The sequence below is a fragment of the Rosa chinensis genome, chromosome 2, assembly GCF_002994745.2.
Source record: "Rosa chinensis cultivar Old Blush chromosome 2, RchiOBHm-V2, whole genome shotgun sequence".
Lineage (NCBI taxonomy): Eukaryota > Viridiplantae > Streptophyta > Magnoliopsida > Rosales > Rosaceae > Rosa > Rosa chinensis.
Window position 1 is genome coordinate 439,435 of NC_037089.1, and position 18,923 is coordinate 458,357.

Here is an 18,923-nt window from a genome sequence, read left to right on the forward strand (position 1 = left end):
CACAGTTTGATCTAGAGTTAGCACAGCTTGATGTAAAAACTGCTTTCTTACATGGTGAATTAAAAGAAGAGATATATATGACTCAGCCAGAAGGATTTAAAATTGCTGGTAAAGAAAATTGGGTATGCAAACTGCATAAATCATTGTATGGTTTGAAACAATCTCCAAGGCAGTGGTACAAGCGGTTTGATAAATTTATGTTCGGTCAGAAGTACACTCGGAGTCTTTATGATCCATGTGTTTATTTTCGCAAGCTACAGGATGGAACCTTCATTTATTTGCTCTTATATGTTGATGATATGTTAATTGCATCTAAGAGCAAGGTGGAGATAAATAAATTAAAATCACAATTGAGTGGTGAATTTGAGATGAAGGACTTGGGAGAAGCTAAAAAGATTTTGGGCATGGAAATTGAAAGAGATAAATCAAGAGGCAAAGTTTGTTTGTCACAGAAGCAATATTTGAAGAAGGTACTGCATCGGTTTGGCATGAATGATAAATCTAAACCTGTAAATACACCTCTTGCCTCTCACTTTAAGCTTAAATCTACTATGTCTCCTAGCACAGATGATGATATGAAATATATGGCTAAAGTTCCTTATGCTAGTGCTGTTGGTAGCTTGATGTATTGTATGGTGTGTACTAGACCGGATATTTCACAGGCCTTAAGTGTGGTGAGCAGATATATGCATAACCCAGGTAAAGGTCATTGGCAAGCAGTGAAGTGGATTCTACGGTATATTCTTGGTACTGTGGATGTTGGATTAGTTTTTCAGCAAGATAAGACGAGTCAATGTGTTGTTGGATATGTGGAATCTGATTTCGCAGGTGATTTGGATAAGTGCCGATCTACTACAGCTTATGTGTTTACTCTTGCTAGTGGACCGGTGAATTGGAAGTCGAATTTGCAATCTACAATTGCTTTGTCGACTACAGAAGCTGAATATATGGCAGTAACAGAGGGTGCAAAAGAAGCAGTTTGGCTTCGTGGTTTGCTTGAGGACTTGGGAATTATTCAAGAATATGTGGATATTTTTTGTGACAGTCAAAGTGCTATTCATTTAGCAGAGAACCAAGTTACTCATGCTCGTACTAAACATATCAATGTCAAATTTCACAAGATTCGTCAGATGGTGGAGGATGGTGATGTTCAACTCCTCAAAATTGGAACTGCAGATAATCCTGCTGATATGTTGACAAAGTCAGTTCCATTGAGCAAGTTCAAGCATTGCTTGAACTTGATTGGTATTTGTAGAATTTGAAATTCCCTACGGGGATGTCGGAGCGGCGATTGGTTTTGAAGTTCTATTTTGGAGAATTTACATCAAGTAAAGCCAAGGTGGAGATTATTGAATTTGGCTTTAATTGAATAGGTGGATAAAAAGTTGATAAGCCCATTGTGAAGGTGACGTTGGCCAGAAACCTTTATTAATTAGGATATATATATATATATATATATATATATATGCATGCCTAGGTTAACTAGGGAGGATATATATATATGCTGCTGCCGCCAGAAAAAAAATAAAGAGAGAGAGGGAGAGTTAACCTAATTATTAGGTTATTGGGATTTTGGATAGAGTTTATTCTAAAACTCAAATTGTATTCTCTCCAAATTGATTATAATGGAATTTCTCGCCGGCTCCGAAGTGGACGTAGCTCAATCACATTGATTGAGTGAACCACTATAAATTCTTGTGTTCTTGTGATTGTTTTTTTTCATTGTTTGGTCGCTCATCTAGCTAGTTCCATATCAATATTGTGTTTGTTACGCTTCCGCACACCAGGCTAGCTCTGATACTCCTTCTTATATCAAAACCTTCGCTCCTGGTTCCGTGGTTCGGTCAGTCACTGACTCTCTCTCTCTCTCTCTCTCTCTAGCTTCTATTCTGTTCCACATTTGATATTGATGTACAAAGAAGATAGTGCATATTTAAATTTAAATATAGGATCGATTACTCACATGTGATATACAGATATATATATATATATATATATATGTATATATATATATATATATATATAGATCTTATCCAGAGCGGAGCTCCGCTTTGAAAATTAACGTGTGAAGTTCAAGTTTTGGGTCACTTTTCGGTCGCATATTCACATCTCGACCGTTCAGTTTTTAGGTACCAGTGTATAGATCGTCTCTGCAAATTTTCAGCCAAAATGATGATCGTCAAGGCATTAATAACTGCCTTAAAGCTAGTACGGTTCAGGTTGACAGATTCAGTCCGTCCATTGGTTTAAGCGAGTTAGATATCTTAACGATCATCAATTTGGTTGAAAATTTGCAGAGATGATCTATACACTAGTACCTAAAAACTGAACGGTCGAGATGTGGATATGCAACCGAAAAGTGACCCAAAACTCTAACTTCACACGTTAATTTCAAAGCGGAGCTCCGCTCTGGATCGGATCTGTATATCAACACTGATGTGCCTCTCTGTTCAAGATTCACAACACTGATGTGCCTCTCTCTTACTATACTGGAATTCTTGGTATGCCTGGACTGACTGCTTATGTAGGTTTTTATGAGGTTTGCTCACCTAAGAGAGGAGAGACGGTCTACATCTCAGCAGCATCTGGAGCAGTTGGTCAACTTGTTAGCCAATTTGCCAAACTCATGGGTTGCTATGTCATTGGAAGTGCTGGAAGTAAAGAAAAGGTCTTTCATGACTATTTTCTGTTTTGTGATCAATCAGTCCACTGTCGTTTTACGGTTTTCATTATTGCAATCAACTTCTTTTAATGTTCTAAATGTTGTATATTTCTTTCTGTGAGTTAAGGTTGATTTGCTGAAGAACAAGTTTGGGTTTGACGAGGCTTTCAATTATAAAGAAGAACCTAACTTGGATGCAGCTCTAAAAAGGTCATATCATTTGTATTGGCAAATAATGCTTATCTGAACTTCCATTATCCCTGGTGTTCATTTAGAACCGGTCCTTATAATTTGATGTTTATCAAAACAAATGCCAGGTACTTTCCTGAAGGTATTGATATTTACTAATTACTATGAAAATGTTGGGGGAAAGATGCTGGATGCAGTGCTACCAAACATGAAGTTCGGGGGACGAATTGCAGTTTGTGGGATGATATCCCAATATAACCTTGAGAAGCCTGAAGGTGTACACAATCTAATGTTCCTTGTTTATAGAGAGGTCCGGATGCAAGGTTTTGCTGTTTTGAATTACTATCATCTTTACGAGAAGTTTCTTGAAACGGTTCTGCTTGACATAAAAAAAGGGAAGATTACATATGTGGAAGATGTAGTTGAAGGCCTCGAAAGTGCTCCATCGGCCCTGATTGGACTCTTTACAGGTCGCAATGTCGGAAAGCAGGTTGTCGTTGTTTCCCGAGAATGATCAAACTCCATTATTTCCTTACTTTGCCTGCATGAAGCAGCTTAATATGGTGTATCGTCAATAATTATCACATACTAATGTGGTAAAATTATGTATTCTTAAAGGGGTGCGAGAGCTAGCTAGCTTTATCATTATCATACATAGATATAAAAGTATACATCAATACATGTCCACCTTGTACTCCCTTAAGGGTCCGGAAGCTGATTCTTCTTGATAACTTTCAAAGTTAATTAATGCATATAGCTCCCTCTAGCTGATGTTTCTATGGTCTAAATTAGCTACTACTATCTTCATGTCAAACACAGAAACTTTACATTACTGTCAATACGCTGAACTACAGAGATTCCATATCAATGAAGAGAATCTATCAAGGACCATGTTCTTCTTTCTGAAATCATATATATGTTCGATCTCTTTCACACAAGATCGAGTATAAATAGCAACATGTAATAGTGATGTCTGTTGTTGTTAAAATAAGAAATAGAAGAATGAGTAAAAAATGTCCCGCCGGAAAATGCAATGATTTAGGTGATTCTGATCGATCCATGTTTTACGATGTTGTCCATTTAACTTTTGATCCAGAGTATTTGGTTAGAGTGGAAATGCGTGGTAGTAGCTTCTAGCATTACGGATGTAAACTGGCCGGCTCCATCTGAATTCCTCTATTCTGATCTGATCCCTGGCATATAGGCATTACCTTTCATTTCTTCCTCAATTTGCACTAGAGAAATCAGAGAACTGATATATCACTCCTCATTAGCTTACAATTACCATTACCAATACCATTGTCACTTGCCTTGTTATTAGCAGGCAATATAAATAATGGAGGAAGTGAGTAACAAGCAGGTGTTATTGAAGGAGCATCTTACGAGTGGGAATCCTACCGAAGGCGTTCAAAACTTGATGTACATGATTGGGAATCGGATGCGCATGGAGGGATTCATAGTCGCTGATCACTTTCACCTCTATCCAAAGTATCTTGAATTGGTGATACCTTACATCAAAGAAGGCAAAATAGTGTCTGTGGAAGACGTGGCCGACGGCATTGACAATGCTCCCGCTGCTCTCGTAGGCCTCTTCGCCGGACGCAACGTTGGAAAGCAACTTGTTTTAGTTTCCCGCGATTAGTTAATTAGAGCATTTACCTTTAACATTTCTATATGCTTAGTAAGGTTAATTATTTGAGATTTTATCAGCTGCAGGCAACTCTGCATGACTGCATGGGACCTAAATCTTCGACATGTGTGTCATTATGGAATGAAGCAATTGTGTCAAAATCAAAGCATAATGTAGAAGGCATGTTGGAGATGGTTATATAGGGATGACTCATCACATGCAGATGTAGTAAGAAGTCGCAGTACAACAAGGCTAGCTTAGCTACTTGAAAGCTGGTAACTTGATTATATGCTGCGACAGTGATCATCCTGACAAAAAGAATGCAACTATGAGGAACAAGCAGGTGGCGTTGAGGGACCAAATGTGCCAGAGTCTCCTACTCTATGAATCAAGGCTCGAGTCTGCCCCAGCAGCTCTGTTTTGCATCTTCAAAGGCCGCAAGGCTGGGAAATAGGTGGGTGCAGTTTCTCCTGAATTCCTGATTGACCGATGTGCTATACATACAGGCAAACTGGAAAAACTAGAAATTATCTAGACTAGCTCTTATAGTCTGTTGCTAATTGTGTTAGGAGTTGAATATTATTATGAAAATAAAATTAAGACTCTATATATAGTGTGACAAACTTTTAATAACCTAATCAAAGTTGATGTGCAACAAAATTTTGAGAACAATAAATCTGCTAGTCGTAATTGTACGCTTGATGATATGCATGTACAAGATATATGCATATTTGCCTTGCACACATTTATAACTCACACTCACTCACCCTTGCAGCTTGTCAAACTAAAGAGGTAAAGAATATCCACGGAGATATCTAGAATCAACCCCTGACTCACGCACCAGAGCAATTCTTCCAGTACGCGCCACCTGCAAAACCCACAGACATAACCAGAATCATTCATATTTGAAAAGCAAGAATAAAGCCCTATTGGCAAAACAGCCTTACCCTATATTAAAAGTTATGAGACAAGATTAAGATTGCAGGACAAACCTCACAAATCCCATAGGGTTCTAACAATCTCTGCAGTGCAACCATCTTGTTCAGGTCTCCTGTGAGCTGGATAAAAACATATTGATCAAGATTATCAGTGCTAATAGTGGTGGAATATTTATTGAAAACATGAGAAGGCAAAATCCTTCTGGCAGCATTCAACAGGGATCCAGAATTCCAATAAAAAAAATCACAGTTCTAGTTAATTCTAAATATTGAAAAGGGCAAATTCACCTCAAGGGTTATAGTGTGGTCAGAAACATCAACCGCCTTGGCCCTAAAGATGTTTCCAATGTCAAGTACATCTCTCCGAGCAACAGCATTGGCAGCAATTTTTATCAACATCAATTCCCGCTCAGCAAATGGCAAGTTGGTAAGATCTCGAACCTGAACAAGTCACCAGTAAGCCACAAAGAGTGCGGTGCAGAGCAGACAATGCTTGCATATACAGTTTTACATGAACTAGAAAGCATATCATTATATTCACTCATTGCATTGATCACAACAGATAAGTTGTGCTAATATGTTAATGCATCAACGAAATGCTTTCTTTAGAATAGTTAAACATACTCACGTCATGCACATCGACAAGCTTATAGAGCTGTTGCACCAACTTGCTAATCGATTCATCTGTACCAGGAACAACAGTAGTAATGCGAGATTGCCCCTCAACTTCTGCATGGCCAACAGCTAAACTCTGATAACAAGAAACCAGCATAGTTAGACAGATGCCTAGAACTTCAAACAGAATGGAAGACAGAAAGGAGGATATATCAGCCAAAAATAAATCTTTTCTGAATGGAGTGTCAGATGTTTTTGGAGTCTTAATTCTATAATGTCAACCAATACTTGATTTGGTTAAGATATGAGTGTCAATTAAAGAGTCAATCATCAACCTTTAAGTCTTCCAAGAGTCTTGATCATGATTCAAAGTGACATTTTAGTTTTCTTTGTTCTATTATACAAAATGTCAAGAACATTCCCCCTAAACAAGCGGCTACTTTTTACTCAGCTATAATAAACGTGGCTGCTTTCCTCTAACTGGTCGGACTTTAGTCTAGCTTCACATTTGGTCATTATTTATATATTCAATGTTTACTTTCAATTTTTGGGCTGAAATATAAAGATGAAATAAAAGATGAGAATACCAGTCTAAAAAGATATACCTGAATGTTATAACCCCTTCGAGCAAAAACGCCCGTAATAATGTAAAGAACCCCAGGAACATCATTTACAAGCATAGATAAAGTGTGCGATCGAAGTCCACTTGTCTGTAGAGAGTAGCTCAATAGAAAAAAGAAAGGAAATTAATTTGAGAAAGAAATTAGGAAAATGAACATACAAAATTACATTTCATAAAATGATAAAAGGCACTTGATGGTAAGCTATTCTAGCTTTCTCAGACAGAAATATATTGCATATGCTAGTATTTGTGGATCACACTTTAGTGGTGAACAGTTTCGATACACTTGAACATAACTGAGTGATTGTTGTAGTGTATGACTTGCACCCTACTGAATGGGGAGGGAAAAAACCTAAATATGAGCAGAAATAAGATTTCTTGCTTACATCATCATCATTAAGAGCACCCCAGTTAGCATTAAGGACTTGATTGACAGTAACGGTACCAGAAGGCTCCACAGGATAAACATCACCCTTCAGAAACAAATACAGATAGATCAATCTATGGGTCAATAATGACTTGCTGTTATACCATAAGAAATAATATATCACTGCCTTTAAAGATAAAAGTGGTATATTCATGCAAAGAAATTATAGCAGAGATAAACAGATAATACAGCTATAGCATACAGCTAAAGTCTCATAACGTCTTGAACAAGATACAATTTAAGTTTGAAGACATTCTTTGTTTCTGCATAGGTACTATGTACATCCACCTAGTTTAGCCATAAACTCCATGGATAGGATTAGACAATACCTTATTAAACTTTACAGATTAGTGTGATTTGGAGTTCATGCAAGACGATCTAATTACAACATGGATTCTATTTATTACATCAAAATAAAAAGAAATGTTAAATCAAGTTAGATACAAAACTGTATAAAGTCCCTCTTTTTCTTTCAACAATTCCACTCTGTTTATGAGGGAAAAGGAGCAGCCTCATGCTACAATCCCATTGTAAAACGTAGAGGAAACCAAAATATATAAAGGAAATGTAAAGCACAAACTTTCTGTAGGCTGAGGAAGGATATACCCCAGAAGATGTATCAGATTCGGCGTTAACAACTCCCTTCTCAACTCCTGCAAGAGCATCAACAGTCACTGTTCTCTCAAGATCTGGATATGAAGCTGCTGAATAGCGCCAAAATGGAGCGGAAGCACCCAACTTTTCTCTCCTCAAAGCTATCTACTAGCAGGAAAGATAAAAGATATTAAAACATGCATATAGGGTATGAGTAATTAGAAGTAGAAGAAAACAACTAAAATTGCCGCTTATGGTCATTGAAGTTGACACCTTTCCGGTTCTGGCAATTTCTCTGATCCCAAACTTGCTTAAATTTCTTTGCAGAGCAACCATTTTCCCAGGATCTCCTGTCACCTGAATCATAAAAAACCAAGTAAGTAACTCAGCCTAAAGACTTGATAAGTAAACATGAAAACAGTTTCAGTCGTGGAGATACTGGAGAGATGATATCTGCATTAAACCTTCAAAAATGACTACCTCAATGGTGACTGAGTAGTCTGAGATATCCACAATTTTTGCTCTAAATATATTCACCAACCACTTGATCTGCAAATTAGAAACAAACAAAAGACAGAACAAAAATTCATTATAGACAGAACAAAAAAAATCTTAACTTGGAGGAAAAGTTGTGATGTTCAAGTGATAAATACCTCAGCAAGGTAACTCGGATCCGCATTTACTTTTATAAGCATTAGTTCACGTTCTACTTGAGGCTCATTAGAGAGATCCTCAACCTACACATAATTAAGATAGATTGCAGTTCAACACATAATGCTGCAGAAATGAAATGATTGAAACAGTAGTTAAGTGAATTCTAATTGGAACTTAGAAAAAGAAGAAGGTACTTTTGGAAGGGGAAAATAGCGGTAGAAAGAGAAAGAAAACAAAGTGAAAACCTTGATAACATTGACGAGCTTGTTAAGCTGCTCAATGACTTGGCGCAAGACATTATCGGTGCCAGAAACGACAATGGTGAAGAGGGCTTTGTCCTTATTCAAACCAACAGCCAGAGATTCGATGTTGTAACCCCGCCTTGCAAACACCCCTGAAATCCGATTAATCATTCCGCTTTCGTCCCCAACGAACACTGAAATAGCATGCCTCCTCACTCCCCTGATCGAGTTGATCAATATATCAATAAATTGGATTGAAAAACAAATACTAAAACACAATACTTACTTGGCGCCGGGGGTTGGAGGAGGGGGAGAGCCGTTATTGGAGATGTTCTGGTGGATGCTTCTAGTAGCGTAGAGGGTGAGTTTGTTGTGACTTATCGATCTCGAAGCCGATGATGATGATGAAGGGAAGGTAAGAGTTTCAGACAAGGAAAAGCAGAGGCTGCCGGAAGAGGAAGACAGCTGTTTGGGAGAGTGAAACGTTGAGGAGGGATGGGGTGGAGCTGAAATAGTTGCCATGGCCATAAGAGTCTGCGAGACAGACAGAGATGAGGAGAGGGAGTCAGTGACGTCTATTGACCAAAGAGTAATATATATCTATATTTATAGAGTACTAACAGTGATTTGACTATAACGCCCCTTGGGCGGCCATGTCATCTTCTTGGATCTTCGGTGGTTCCGGCCTGGCTGGTACGAGACGAGGGCCCAACAGACTTCTGATGGGTCTGGACTTTGGATTCTCTCTGGTAGGTGGTGGATCAGCCCCAAAACCAAAAGGAGAAATTGTCCAAGGAGGAGGACTGGACTGATTGAGGAATCCGAATCATGGTGGTCGATCTTAATTCCACAAATCGAAATTGTTTGTCTAAAATCTAAATGATAAACTTTCATTGAAATTATTAAAAGAAAGCTGGGCAGTACGGTGGCCGTAAAAAAAGTTCGTTGGTGATTGGAATTGGGTGGGCTGCTACGTGTTTATTTAATGAAATGATGATGATGATGATGATGATGATGGGCTTCATTTGATCGAGATGGGCTGTCCTCAACATACTCCTTCTGGGTTCTTGAATGGTACTTTTCATAGTATTTGTTTCCATCAATGAATCAAACGCCGTTGCTTTCATTCCATTAAAGTCATTTTGATTTTAATTTAATCTATTTTTTCTGTAATTAATTAAAGTTTATTCATACTGAGCGGACTTGTGGACAAATTATAAAGCTTGTCGGCCGGGTTGACCTGCAAGTGGACTGACTTGCACAGAGCCCATCATGTAGATCTAGTCATCATGATTCATCCACCCATCCCTCATTCTGATTCTATCACCTAAATCATTCTCAATCAACTTTTACGTATTAAGTAAAAACAAGGACGGTCCTTCTCATTTGTCAATCAAAATGTAATAACCACTTCTGGCACTCTCTGCGGAAGGCACAAACGTCAGACACGTGAGCAAACAAGCGTTCGCCGCGTTAATGCGAGCTATTTATTTTAATTACAGATTTGTTTATTTATAAAAAATAAATAAATAAATAAATAAATAAATAGAGGAGGAGGCTTTTGCGCACCAGTGTGTGGAAACTGGAGACGGATAGCACACCACCGTTAAGAAGTTTCTCTCTCTTCCTTGAATATTCAGATGACGCGCATCACTCGGATCTCTCTTCTTCTTCTTCCTCCTTGTTCTCTTTTCTGACCCAAATATCCATCTCTCATCTTCTCTCTATCGGCATCGAGAGCTTCTCTCACTCCCCATTCTAAGCTCTCGATCCGAACCACCGCCATTACCACCAAAGCCAAAAACAAGAGATCGAGGAGCGTCGTCGATCAAATGCTCATCATGTTTCGCTGACGCACGCCACCGCGATTCTGGGATTGGTCATCGATCTCTAAAAAAAAATGGAGAACATCGCGGCGCAGCTTAAGCGAGGCATTTCCCGGCAGTTCTCGACCGGCTCGCTCCGGCGTAACCTCAGCCGGCAGTTCAGCCGGCAATCCTCGCTCGACCCCAGGCGGAACAACCTCCGCTTCAGCTTCGGCCGCCAGTCCTCGCTCGACCCGATTCGGCGCAGCCCCAGCGAAGACGACTCCGAGCTGTCCGTGCCGGAGAATCTCGACTCCACCATGCACTTGCTCTTCCTGGCCTGCCGAGGCGACGTCCATGGCGTCGAAGACCTTCTCAATCAAGGCATTGACGTCAACAGCATCGACTTGGATGGCCGCACCGCGCTGCACATCGCCGCCTGCGAGGGTCACATCGACGTTTGCAGGCTCTTGCTCAGCCGCAAGGCCAACATCGATGCTCGCGATCGCTGGGGCAGTACGGTACTACACTATATATATATTCTCTTCATTACTATTTCTATTTCTATTTCTATTTCTATTTCTATTCATTCTTGCTTTCCATTTCAATTCTACTTATTTGCGCCTAATTAAACCAAGAGTACGTTAAGGGCTCAACCTTCAAAGTTGTACCGTACGTACGTACGTAGTAATTAGTCCATCCGCAAAATTCTTTTATGAGTTACTTTAATCTGCTCTTCGATCTTCTCAATATGTGGACAGGCAGCTGCCGATGCCAAGTATTATGGGAATACGGATGTGTACAACATTTTGAAAGCACGGGGAGCCAAAGTTCCGGTACACTATCAACTTAATTGTTTCTTATTTTTGATTCAAATTAAACTTTGTGCCCCCAGCTGCATGGAGATTAACAAATTGGTATTTCTCCATTACTCTAGAAAACCAGGAAGACCCCGATGACTGTTGCAAATCCTCGAGAAGTTCCGGAGTATGAGCTCAACCCATTAGAGCTTCAAGTTCGAAAGAGTGATGGCATCACCAAGGTTGTCCTTTTTCTCCACTATTTTAATTTAGATTTCTGCTCTTCTGAAAGATCATGTATGCTTCCAAATTAGGTCATGGTTTGGTGGGAATGGAAGGCAGTTTCTCTGCATCCAGCTCCCTATGGTGTGATGTGAGAAAATTAAAAGTCTCTGTCTTCTTTAACTGATTTCGTCGGGAGGCATAACGATGCAAATGAGCCACAAACTTTAACTCTGCATAACTCATTTTGTTTAAGTATTCAAGTGTGATGACTGATGACTGACAAAGGTCTCTTTTCCATCATTACTCTAATAAGGTATATTAGGCACCTCTTGCATGAACTTTGGGATTCTACACAACGATCGAAATGCTATTTTTTTCCCACAAGTTTTTGTTTATGCATAAATACTCTCGCAACAATGATTCCTGCTTCCTCAGCATTAAACATCACTATACATCCTTTAAACTGGAAAGGGGTTGGCCGGTCTTTCTGTTGCCTTTTCATTTTGATAAATCTCTATGGAGAAAAGGGTTGCATGCAATTTTATCTGGGAGAGCTACACAACTTTAATGTTTAGTGTGTTTTCTCATGCCTGATCAAGTATATGGTTTCTGTCTACCTCAACAGGGAACGTATCAAGTGGCTAAATGGAACGGTACAAAGGTTTCTGTAAAGATAGTAGACAAGGAAAGCTATTCAGACCCTGAATGCATGTATGTGCTCAAACTCGATCCCCTCACCTAACTAAGATTGTGCCAATAAAGAATTTATTTTGGCTTTAGTTTCTAATAAAATTATGCTCTACTGAATCATAGACACTTGTGGATCAAACCTAGTTGGCTGATGAGTGATATGTTAAGTTCCCCTTTTGATGAAAAATTATGCAAAAATCAAAACTTACATATGTGAGCCTTCACCCTTTTAGTGTTGCTAAATTCTTTGCCATTCTGGGGACTTCCATGATACAGCTTTCTATTGTAGACTTCTGACAGTTCTTATGATATGCCTTTTGATATTTTTCTATAAATTGAACAGAAATGCTTTCAACAATGAATTGACGTTGCTAGAGAAGGTTCGGCATCCAAACGTCGTTCAGTTCGTTGGTGCTGTTACCCAGAATATACCCATGATGATTGTTGTAGAATATCATGCGAAAGTAAGAGATATCTATCTTTTGCATGCCCGAGCACATGTGCATAAGCCACTTATATATCTTAAGCATGAATTGACAACTCTTTTGATGGTGATCTTTCAGGGTGACTTAGGAAGCTATATTCAAAAGAAAGGACGATTATCTCCATCAAAAGCACTGAGATTTGCTCTTGACATTGCAAGGCATGTGCAATTTATTTTCCAGCCATTACTTCTGAAGTGCCTTATGGTCCCAATTGAATAGAGAGCCTCACACGTCATATGTTTAAGTTACTCAAGTTTGCTCTTCCTTCCAATGCTTCTGCAGCTAGTCTCAGCTTGCTCATATATTTACATTTGTTTTTTTTTATTATTGTTGTTATCAGGGGCATGAATTATCTTCACGAATGTAAACCAGACCCAATAATCCACTGCGACTTAAAGCCAAAGTAAGGCAACCAACTGCAAAAGTTGGTTTAATGTCTGTAACAATTGTATGTTGAATTTTGTTCGTTATTATTGGGATGTGCTGTTCTTTAATATTCGAAATTTTGGTAAGGTGCCAGAAATATTTTGCTCGATAATGGAGGTCACTTGAAGATATCTGGATTCGGGTTGATAAGGTTGTCATATATTTCTCCTGACAAAGCAAAACTGGCACAGCCTTGGGCACACAATCATTCAAGTAAGTTGTGTAACTGAGCCTCATCTGAAAATATTCATTATGGCTTGAGTTACAATTTTTCTCCTGTGCTGTAGGTCTCTATGTGGCACCTGAGACTTACAAAGATGAAATTTTTGACAGAAGTGTGGATGCATATTCTTTCGGACTCATATTATATGAGGTACTTTTCTTTCTATCTTCATGTTCCGAAACATTATACATTGCCAGTTTAGCAAGGAAGGATTTTCAATTTCGTGGGTTTCTCATCCTGCCTGTCTTGTCTGTTCATTGCATACGCAGCTACACATTCACATAGTATATGACTTATGTAACCCTTTTTGAGGCATTGGCTTCTGATTCTAATCATAGAACCCTGGTAGTTTTGGGGCACTTTGTGTGTGGTGTTTACTGTTTACCTTCTTGTGGAGTTTGTTTTCTGGAAATAATAACCAGTTGTCTATTAGTTGTACATGAAGTCTTGACTTCCGGTTTCACATTTCTTTTTATATTGGCATAGATGATTGAGGGTGTACAGCCATTCCATCCCAAGCCTATTGAAGAGGCTGTCAAAATGATGTGTTTAGAAGGGAAAAGACCACCGATGAGAACGAAGTCAAAAAGTTATCCTGCTGTACTAAAAGAGTATGTTTGATTTCTAATTTCTCAGTTTAATATTTGTCCACTTCATCTAAAATTGGTGGCCAAATTGATGAATTTTTTTTTACTGAATTACAATATCTATTTAACAACTCAAAAGTAAAGCGTGCAATACACTGACACCTAGAGAACATTTAGTCGGTATCCTGTTCATCATGTGTTTATCCTTTTCTTTGGAAAGATAGCTTAGGAACTCCAGGTTTTTTCTGGGTTTCATTTTGTTTCTTGGAAGGAAGATAATTATTTAGTTGGATCCTTCATGGATTTATAGAATCACCAGTACCTTTGGAATATGCAAATTATCTCAGTCACTCCCATCATTTGGACATGTGGGGATTTATCTTTTTCAGAAAAATGAAATGCAATTTTTATTCTACATATATAATGGCATTCTATGTCAAGTCATGCCTTCTGGCTTGAGGTGTTGAATGCTGAGGGTGCTGTTGAACACTAGCTTATAATTTCTTATTAAACATATGATAGTGAGGAATATCTGGTCTAAGTTAATAATGTTAACTCGTTTCTTATGGTTCTTAAAAATGAATGATAATGCTCTAAATACTAATTAATGTATATACAGGTTGATTGAGGAATGTTGGCATCCAGAGCCTCGTTGTAGGCCAACATTCTCTGAGATTATTATACGGTTGGATAAGATAGTTGCAAACTGCACAAAGCAGGGATGGTGGAAAGATACTTTTAAGCTTCCTTGGTATGTATCCCTTTTAAGTATCTCCTAAAGCTTCTAGTGTTGGCCTAATACTTTGAGACATGGAACATCAATTGGATGTCTAGAGATGTCTGGCATTTAGTTTTGCTCTCATTTACTCTGTTACTCTAATAATGTAATCCTTAATGATTTGATCACATGCAGGAAATAACAAGAGGAGGCACTCAGTTCCATCAGAAACAAAAAGAGAAAAGGATTGGGGTAGACTCGGTGTTCTGGGGCTCCATGCTGCAATGCTATTACTAATCACTGGAGAGGGGCTTGAGTTGATCAATCGAGTCAGCATAAAAGTTGATTTATCCCATATTTGATGTTTGTGAAGGAGCTGGTACAGTTCCTTTCTATGTATCATCATGATGTGTGAAGAAGCTTTCTTATAGATCCTTTGTTTACATACATAGATAATAATGTACACGACATAATATCACTGCATCGGGATCCGGCCCTATAAACACCATATTTTGCAGTCAAAAAGAATAAATATAACACGATTATGGAAGAGCTTTGTAAATGGTGTTGATGGAATGATGGGGCTGCACTGCTATGTATGGAGTATCAAAATTGTAGGAAGCTTCCGAAAATGGGAAGTAGAACTCTTTTGGATATGAGTAGGAGGAGCATTTAGATTGTTGTTGGTTTTTGAAGACAGATATTTTAAAAAGGTCATACCTCTACTGGAGAATCAAAAACTGGTTGGTCTTTGTTTGTACTTGAGCTTTATTGTAGGAGTAGACTTGTGTTCTGCATTAGGAAACCTATTTCAGCTATCCCACCCATCTAGCATAATAGAATGAACTAATTGAACTGGTATGGTGATTGGTTTTCAGTTTTAATAGGATTCTGTATAAATCATCGAGTGTATAATTAATGGAAGAAGCCTAGAAGCCTTTTCGAAGTTGGCATCAAGGAATTCCTTTGGCGGATCGATGTCCTTGCATGACTGATTAATCACACAGATTATCGATCGTCCAAAACTTTTTTCATTTTTGATCACATATTATATGATGACTCGTGAAGATATAGAAACTATGAATCACGAAAGGTGAAGTCTGTATGATTGATGAACCTTTTTTTTTCAATCCTTGTCTGATAATGTTAATTAGGCTCTCGTTGAATTAGGACCCATTGGTGTGACTCCTTGTGAACGAATTAAACAATCGTTTTCGGATAAAAACGCTATCCATCCAGACTTGCGTGAAGTACATGTTTTAACAACTGTACTAATGGGTTCCTTCAAGTTCGAAAGAAAGAGTAATGCTCAATAATGATTCAACCAATCCAAGGCCTTGCTTGTAGGTGTAGGACGACCACGTAATCCAAATTAAAGAAAGAAGAATGAGCAAGAAAATTTAGATACTTGAACAGTCCCATAGCTAATCGAATCTGCCTAAGCATGTAGTTGTGGTATAGGAACAATTTCACCCTTTAGAAAACTCATAGAAGCAACCCTATATGAATAGGCTCGTAACCTATGCTCCACACTTGGCTTAGGCTTAGGAAGGGCGAAAGCTATAAAGGAGATGGAGGCCAAGGGGATAGTCTTAGGCAGTTGAGCCTTGAAGACTATTATGGGTTTTCCTGGGCAAAAGATTACATGAAATCCCTTGACGCCTATGTGACAGTGCCACTACCTCCGATGAACTCCCTAGAGCTGTCATGTTGGAATAAGTTTCTTAGACCACAAAAATGTAAAACAAAAGAAATAAAAAATTATAAATTGCATTTGGGAGAGCCATATATAAAGCGCTTTTGAATTAAAAAAAAATAAAAAAATGATAAATTATAAATTTTATATTTCAATGTATCCTCGGGGAGAAGTGTTGTCCCAAATAGGCCCATGAGCAATGGGTTATATTTATTAAAAGATTGGGTCCGGACCATTTCGTTGAAGTAGATTGGCCCAGAACTAAGGCCCCTATCTATTTGATACTATCCCCTCTAACCCTAATCACTCTCAACTCGAGAATTCTCAAGAGAAACCAGAGTAGCGGGGGAGGCGCAGCCAGAAAGAGAAACAAGCCATGGCCGATAACAAGGCGGTTACGATCCGAACCAGGAAGTTCATGACAAATCGTCTTCTCTCCAGGAAGCAATTCGTGAGTCTTCTATCTTCTACCTACTAGTCTAATCTTGTTTGCATAACTAGAAACCATAAGCAATCGTTTTCCTCATTTCCAACTCAAATATTGATCACCAGATCCAGTATTGATGGTTAATACCTGCTAATAGTTTTGTACATGCCAATCTAATTTTACTTTTTATGTCTTCTTCGCTTGAATTCACAGGTCATCGATGTTTTGCATCCAGGAAGACCAAACGTCTCCAAGGTTTGTTCTCTCTCTCTCTCTCTCTCTCTCTCTCTCTCTAAGGTTTTGATTTTTTTGACCGCCACTGATAATATATTTCAGTTCCACTGTTTTGATATTCGGGAAAATAATGGAATTGATATTCATAAATTGCGTGTTTGTTCACTTTAAACTGTTGAAAACTATGTTTTGTTGGCTGATTGTTATTATTATTCCAAAGAAAGATTTTCAAGCTTAGATTATGGTCCTGAGATTTGGCTGCTCAGTTGCAGTTTCTCAACCCTTTTTTTTTGTTTTAGCCGTCTTCTAAACAGTGTTTATACTAACATAATGTGTTTCTATTCTCACCTTTTTTCTTCAAGTTTTGTTAGAATATGCATTCTGTAGTGTAGCTTTATTTAATGTGTTTCTTCTCATATTGAAGGCCGAGTTGAAGGAGAAACTGGCAAGGATGTACGAAGTGAAGGATACAAATGCCATCTTTGTTTTCAAGTTCCGCACCCATTTTGGAGGGGGTAAATCCACTGGTTTTGGCCTGATTTATGATTCTGTAGAGAATGCCAAGAAGTTTGAGCCAAAGTACAGGCTCATCAGGGTAACTTTCCTTCTTGCCTCTTGTTCATTACATGAACATTGTAATTCTTTTTCAGACCTATGTTAAAATCTATGCTCAATTGAGCTGGTGTTCTTTTCCTTTACTTCTAGCAAGAGCTCAGCTGCTCAGTACAAAGGCCCTTCTGGCTATAAATTTACTTTTAACTCATGGTTACTTTTTACTAATAGAGGTTCTTCTGTTCTTAGTCAGCTCAGTAGTGTATTTTGACTCTCTATTACCTTACATGAGGAGACTTGGTAGCTCAATTAGAGCATTAACTGTGTGTATTGTTACTGCCTCTGCTGCTACATACACAGTGTTTCCAAGTTAACTGATAATTGGTTATGGGTCAGCTAATGATATCAAAGTTTCTATGAGTCATTTCTTATGTATTCTACACCATTCAAAGAATCAATATTTGGTTTTGGGTGAAATGCACATGGTTCTTATAAGTTTAAGACACAATATCTCCTCTCATTATATGTGGCTGCTTGTGCAGAATGGACTGGACAAAAAGGTGGATAAGTCAAGGAAGCAACTCAAGGAAAGGAAGAACAGAGCTAAGAAGATCCGTGGAGTAAAGAAGGTGAGAAATATTGTTTTCTTATGTAATCTAGCAGTTGGTAAAGCCTAGAACTCACGGTTCAAGCTTGCCTTGTGTCATTTACTTTACTGTTTTGCAGTAACTTCTCATTGATTTGCTGTATCTTTGTAATTGTTATGTGCAGACCAAGGCTGGTGATGCTGCCAAGAAGAAATGAGCTTCTAGTACACAGTTTGAGACTGCATGTTTCTGCAACAACCTCCCATGTCGTTATTCTCATTTTCTTTTGTTAGTGAACTATAAATTTCCGGATATTATTTTTCTTTGGAGTCGGAGGCTAATAGACAATGAGTTCTGTAGCTTATAAGCTTTGAATTTATTTTGAATTACCCCATATTGGGCCCATTCTGGTACTTAAAAATAGTGAATATCATCTACATTATGTCACGGATAAGAGCCTACGAGTTGCTTCATCAGCCTAGTTTTTAGTTATCGTTAATGGAAATAGTGGTTGTTGTATAGTTTATGGGGCTTTGCTCTAATCAAGTTTTATTTTTAATTTTTTTGACAAGGAGCTCTAATCAAGTTGATACCAAAGAGAATTAGCATTGCTTCCTCTGCCCAAAATTAGTGTTGCTGTATCTAAACTCTAAACCCATAAACTTATATATTGCCAAAATAGAAGAGGAAAAAACAGAGACGTAAATAATCACAGAAGCAGAACTTCATCGCAACTATCACGTCCGTCAATCCCATTCCCAGTTAGGAATATATTTGGTCATAAAGAATATCCTCTCTTTGATATCGTATTGGTCTGAAAAATTGAACTTGTAATGAAAGACCCTAACGCCTAAATGGGTTTTGCTTGTGGACGGCGTCATTTTCTTGGACAAAA

At 38.4% G+C, this 18,923-nt stretch overlaps 3 protein-coding genes across 6 annotated transcripts; 2 read left to right on the forward strand and 1 right to left on the reverse strand.

Moving 5' to 3' along the window:
• Positions 1 to 4,804: 4,804 nt before the first annotated feature.
• On the reverse strand, positions 4,805 to 9,332 carry LOC112186520 (acetolactate synthase small subunit 2, chloroplastic). Of its 4 annotated transcripts, none has more exons than XR_005807178.1 (14): positions 9,195 to 9,332; positions 8,860 to 9,107; positions 8,577 to 8,793; positions 8,331 to 8,414; positions 8,158 to 8,226; positions 7,951 to 8,034; positions 7,690 to 7,842; positions 7,043 to 7,129; positions 6,640 to 6,744; positions 6,048 to 6,170; positions 5,708 to 5,860; positions 5,479 to 5,539; positions 5,249 to 5,349; positions 4,805 to 4,992 (listed from the first exon to the last, which is right to left on the reverse strand). XR_005807178.1 is itself a non-coding variant. In XM_024324971.2 (14 exons), the coding sequence occupies exons 1-13, from the start codon at positions 9,231 to 9,233 to the stop codon at positions 5,266 to 5,268; spliced, it is 1,512 nt and encodes a 503-aa protein (XP_024180739.1). In that variant the 5' UTR covers positions 9,234 to 9,329; the 3' UTR covers positions 4,807 to 4,992; positions 5,249 to 5,265. The 4 variants fall into 4 exon arrangements, 3 of the variants coding, with proteins under 3 accessions (XP_024180739.1, XP_040371247.1, XP_040371246.1); XM_024324971.2 differs by having other exon boundaries at positions 4,807 to 4,992; positions 5,474 to 5,539; positions 9,195 to 9,329; XM_040515313.1 differs by lacking the exon at positions 4,805 to 4,992 and having other exon boundaries at positions 5,039 to 5,349; positions 9,195 to 9,331.
• Positions 9,333 to 10,130: 798 nt separating this feature from the next.
• LOC112186551 (integrin-linked protein kinase 1) lies at positions 10,131 to 15,188 on the forward strand. The gene is made up of 12 exons (XM_024325000.2): positions 10,131 to 10,899; positions 11,140 to 11,214; positions 11,316 to 11,420; positions 12,029 to 12,114; positions 12,437 to 12,557; positions 12,657 to 12,736; positions 12,919 to 12,981; positions 13,099 to 13,217; positions 13,292 to 13,377; positions 13,714 to 13,838; positions 14,434 to 14,565; positions 14,728 to 15,188. Exons 1-12 carry the CDS (start codon positions 10,474 to 10,476, stop codon positions 14,732 to 14,734), a joined length of 1,425 nt encoding a protein of 474 aa, XP_024180768.1. The 5' UTR covers positions 10,131 to 10,473; the 3' UTR covers positions 14,735 to 15,188.
• A 1,330-nt stretch (positions 15,189 to 16,518) lies between these two features.
• On the forward strand, positions 16,519 to 18,501 carry LOC112186552 (40S ribosomal protein S24-1). Its single transcript, XM_024325001.2, has 5 exons — positions 16,519 to 16,679; positions 16,869 to 16,910; positions 17,314 to 17,484; positions 17,984 to 18,070; positions 18,213 to 18,501. The coding sequence occupies exons 1-5, from the start codon at positions 16,605 to 16,607 to the stop codon at positions 18,243 to 18,245; spliced, it is 408 nt and encodes a 135-aa protein (XP_024180769.1). The 5' UTR covers positions 16,519 to 16,604; the 3' UTR covers positions 18,246 to 18,501.
• Positions 18,502 to 18,923: the final 422 nt, after the last annotated feature.